The 4,864-nt window shown below is 48.9% G+C and overlaps 1 protein-coding gene across 1 annotated transcript in view; it reads left to right on the top strand.

Annotated features, from left to right (window-relative positions):
- Positions 1-4,864, top strand: part of TMEM104 (transmembrane protein 104) — a 60,128-nt gene that overhangs the window by 9,223 nt on the left and 46,041 nt on the right. Inside the window, exons 4-6 of the mRNA XM_003786156.3 lie at positions 2,313-2,394; positions 2,854-2,950; positions 3,539-3,619. Coding sequence (XP_003786204.1) covers positions 2,313-2,394; positions 2,854-2,950; positions 3,539-3,619 — 260 coding nt within the window. The remainder of the gene's footprint in view (positions 1-2,312; positions 2,395-2,853; positions 2,951-3,538; positions 3,620-4,864) is intronic.

The raw sequence follows: 4,864 nt of genomic DNA, 5'->3' as shown, positions 1-4,864 counted from the left end.
CTTGAGCCACAGGCGCCGAGCCCCCTGCTGTATACTTTATTAACATTGCCATAAATTTTTGCTCTCTGAGAAAATACCACCTAGCAACAGAAAAAGGATCTAGCAAAGATTTAGAGTAACACAGGATATCAGCTTGCAGTTTAAAATTTGCCCAAGATAATTTACAAAGGCAATGATAAACACATGTACGCACACAATCAAGCACTAAGTTCACTTGCTTTGTCCCCCACCCAAGCCTTAGGGACACCTGCACCTTGAGCTGGATGCAGGCTTCACCAGCTGATACTGTGGGAGAGGGTAGGTTCTATTCAGCACTCTTCTGGGGAGTCCACACGCAGGTCTGAAGTCATTCAGCAAGTGCTCCAGGATAGGAGGGATTTAGGATGAGGCGTTTCCAGTCCCCTCAACCTGGTACAAAAAAATGAGGTGGACGCATGTAGTGTTCAGACCTGAACAGCCACTGCTCTCAGCCTGGGCAGCATAGTAAGATCTCGTCTCAAAAATAAAATTAAAATTTATATGTATTTTTTTTTAATTTAAAAAAATGAAAAGGAGCACTTGGAAACATCCTCCAGGAATACCTCCCCTCCAGAGGCGACACTTGTCTGTGTGCCAGACACCACTGCAGGAGCCACTAGTCTTTGCCAGACTAAACAGAGATCCCTGCCCTCTAAGACTTGACTTTATTCTGTAGGGAGACATTAAGTAGTGACGATTGCAAATGAGTAAATTGTAGAATAATTTGGAAGGTAATGAGTAATATGGGGAAAGGGCAAATTGTAGCAGGATGAGGGATTGAGAAGGTGGGGAGGCTGCACTTTTAAGCAGGGAGGCCAGTGGTCACAGAGAATCACATTTAAGCAAAGTTTTAAAAGGGAAAGGAATAGGTGGCATTGAAAGTATGAGACAGAGCCTAGTAGTTGAAGCAAACTAAGGTCCAAAAGAAGCTGAATGGGATTAGAACACACCCATGTTTTTCAGTTTCTTCATGCATTTCTCTTGGGGGGCTTCATGGTGAACCTCAGGATACTGTTGACTCATTACATACTGCAAACCCTGGCCTCAAGGAGCTCTAGAAGTCCTTGTCCTTACGTGGCTTTCTGTCCCCTCTAAAAGACCTTCAGCGCAGGCAGCCACCCGAATGGGAAGTGATTATTGGGGGCCCCCAGGTAAGGGCTGTCATGCCTCCTCCATGCTCAGCCCATTTATGCTTGAATATGATCAATGAGTTGGCCTTGTGCAACCATGAGAAGTCTCTTTATGCCTTAATTAAGATTGATTTTAGTTTTACTTCCAAAAAGAGGGTAAATCTCCAGCCCTTAAAATGGTCACTTAGGCAAGATAATGAGAAACCCTTCTAGGAGGTGCTGAGGCAACTGGAATGGGCGTTTCGGGACTGGCTGACCTCTCAGAGGAGGTGTGGGTTTCACTGCTAGGGTGCTGAGCAGCTCCTCTCCCACCTGGCGCCTGACCTTGGGGCTGAGCAATCAGCCTTCTGGCCACTGGCCACATTCAAGGAGGGCACAGGGGCAAGACCTGCTGCAGAGCTGTGCTGGCCTCAAGCAAGGAGAGGAATGTCTGTCCACGTTGTTTCATGGCAAGAATAGATGCATACCTCAGGTTTTATTAGCAGGGAGGCAGCCCACCCTGTATCTTCTGTTAACAAAAGCATCCCTGCATTCCAGCTGTCACCAAGGTCTCTAGAGTTTAAGAAGAAAAGAAAAGATGATTTTTTCACTCTAGCCTGACTTCTTGGCAAGCATCTGGTGCAATCTCCCAAACTCACTTTTGATCCAGGCAGTAGAAATGCAAGCTTATTTTAACATTAGCCAAATTATTCAGAAAGTAAAAAGTACTGCCAAAGAAAAAAGGGATGGGTTCCAGAGCCAAGTACCCATTTTCAATTATCCATGCCTGTGCTCCTTCCATTAGTCTATGTAACTGGGAGGTGACTGCTTGTCTGTGCCCTCGCAAGGACAGGTGTAGAGTGTTGTAGTGTCTGCCCATATCACCGGTGCCCCCACTCATGCTCTCCCGTGAGTGGTCTCCCTCACGTGCCTTATTTTGCACACCTCTCTCACACACTGAAAATACATTCTAAATGCAGAGGGGGGCATCACAGCGAGCACACATCAGGTATGCATGTTACTTTTTTTTTTTTTTTTTTTAACCAGGTAAGCCCCATCTCAAAAATTCTTTAGGGAACAGCTCTCAGAAGAGAGAGTGACCTGGTTAGGTCTTAAAATGGCTTTTCCTTTCTCTTCCTACCTCCTCCCTGCCTTTGGTGATCAACACTTGGCCTCCCCCTTCAGCTTTGTGACCACCACCTTCGTGATGGAGGCCATGGCAGCAGCCAATGCCCAGCTCCGCTGGAAGAGGATGGAAAACCACAAGGTGTGTATGTTGCCCTTGTCTCTGGGGGGTGTCTCCCCTCAGCTACCCAAGAGGCAGTCTCAGCTGCCCATTCTTCCCCTCCTGATGCAAGGAGGGCTCTGTCCACAGCACTGCTCTGGGAGCCTAGTGCCAGAGCTGAGGCTTAGTCGCCATATACAGCTTAGAGAACACACACAGCCCCTGCTGTGGACACCGAGGGCTTGGTCCCTCCCACCCCCACCTGGGGCTAGCTCAGTCATTCTCAACCTCTGTAGCCAGGAACTGTCGTGCCACTTCTTCCTGAGCACCACCTTCTAAGGTGGCAGCACGGACATGCTGAGAGCTTCCTAATCAGATACCTTCTAGAAATAACAAAGGAAGTGGGTTCACCATTGGCCCGGGGTCTTCTGCAGAGTTAGTTACTCCTTTTTGCTTGGTTTTTTCCTCCTCTTCCTCTTCATCTGTCCCACCACCTCCCAGGAGGAGGAAGACGATGACTCCTCCACAGCCTCAGACAGTGATGTTCTCATCCAGGACAGCTACGAGCGGGCAGAAAAACGGCCCATCCTGTCTGTGCGTAAGTCTTGGGATTCTGGGCTGGCCCACAGTGTACCCCTTCTTTGTAGACAGGACCCTGGGAAGTCTCTCTGTACACACCCCCTGGCATTTTCTGCCCATGGTTGCTTCCTACATAGGCACATGGAGAGGACAAGGAGCACAGGCCTGGCCCTGTTAGCTTTGCCACTTGCTAATGTTTGTAGCGTGGTAAGTTCTTTGACCTCTGTGCCTCAGTTTCCCCCTTCTCCTTCTGTTATTGAAATAATTAAGTGCCTGGTTCTGTGCCTGTTGCACTGGAAGCTTGAGAACATGTCAGCTTTTCTTCCTCCTACCCCAGCCCCTGCCTGGCTGTCAGGTGCCTGCCGGGCTGGGCCCAGGCTCAAAGCCCCCATTCTCCTCACCCCATGAGGAATGTCTCCAAATTCCCTTTTAAAAGGTAGACTATTTTGAACCATTGCAAGCAGGAAACATTAGGAAAGATTTTTCCCAAGTTTGAGATGCCTGGGATTTCATCAGTCTGGAGAATGCAGTAAGCTTAACAGCACCCTCGAGAAACTCTTCCAAGAGGAAGAACCACTTCCTCTTCCTTGTTCTTTTGGCTTCACAGAGAGACGTGGATCTCCCAACCTTTTCGAGATCACAGACCGTGTGGAAATGGGACAAATGGCCTCCATGTTCTTTAATAAAGGTAGAAGTTCTTTCTGGGGTTGGGGGTGGGGAAAGGGAGGGAGCTGGCACTTTCTGCTGACCTGGGCCCTTGTGGTGAGGGTTCCACCTTGCTGACAGGCACACTGTTCTAGATTCCTGCCTGCCCACTGGCATTGAGAATACAGAAGTGGCTGCTCTAGCTGAGTTAGGGATCCCAGACAGCTTTCCAGTGAAGGAGGCTGATGGAGGCTGGCGGATGGCTTCACGCCTCTTGCTTGATTGCGTCTGACCTTGCTGTCTTCTGGCCTGTTCTGTCCAGGACAATTCCTTGTGACAGCGATCGGGTCTGTTGCACGATCACCAGGGCCTGTATTCCCTGTGGCCAGCAGAGGGCGCTGGGAGCCCACGCCCAGGCCAGTCCTGAGAACCTCAGAGAGCCCTTTAGCGTGGTGAGGAACCTGCCGCAAGGGTTGGCTATCTCTGACATGCCAGCTGGTATGTTCAGGGGTCTGGCTGCAACCTGAAGGGATCCCCCAACTCAGATGTTGTCTTGTTGGGTGTTCCAGGGACAACATCTTTCACCTCCACAATAAATCTTGTTCTTTTGGAAGGTGAGCTCTTTAAGAGCTCAGTTTTTAATGTCCAAACCTATTGTTAAGAGTCTGACACATTCTCAAAAAAGCCTCCCCCTTGCAGCTATCTTGGAAGATTTTCTGTCCCTTCGTCAAAGCCCCGTTTTGCCAACTGGGCTGTGCCCACCGGTTCTTTCCAGTCTTAAATGTGGCTGCACTTAACTTTCAGCTGCCAGGAGTGGGGGTGGGGGATATGGTAGAAAATAGAATCTTCTTGACTGCTTTTAGGACACTAAGCATTTGGTTTGTCATCAGCAGTGAAGACTGTGATTAGCAGCTAAAGGTTGCCCAAAGGCCTCGTTCCACCATCCCCAATGGACCATCCTCACAGAGGGTTTTCAGAATTCATCGAAACCTAGTGGCTATGTTCAGCCAGCATCTGTGCTTTCCTGGGTTCCATTTCTATCACTCTCCATCTCACCAGCCTAAGAGAGCATAAGCATTTCCTCCTGGCAGCCACACAGAGTCCCCTTCCAAATACAAGCTTTTAAAATAAAATGCATGTTGGAGAGAGAACATATACCTTTAAACCTCTTTCTCATTTTCATATTCTGCCATCTGCCCTGATTTCTTTAAGAATTCTAGGAACAGGCTCGGCCCCTATAGCTCAACCGACTAAGGCGCCAGCCACGTACACCTAAGGTGGCGGGTTC

This window comes from Otolemur garnettii, unplaced genomic scaffold (genome assembly GCF_000181295.1).
Source record: "Otolemur garnettii isolate 467f Iridium unplaced genomic scaffold, OtoGar3 scaffold00018, whole genome shotgun sequence".
Classification (NCBI taxonomy): Eukaryota; Metazoa; Chordata; class Mammalia; order Primates; family Galagidae; genus Otolemur; species Otolemur garnettii.
Note: the sequence above shows the minus strand (reverse complement) of the source record. Positions and strands in the feature narration are given on the sequence as shown.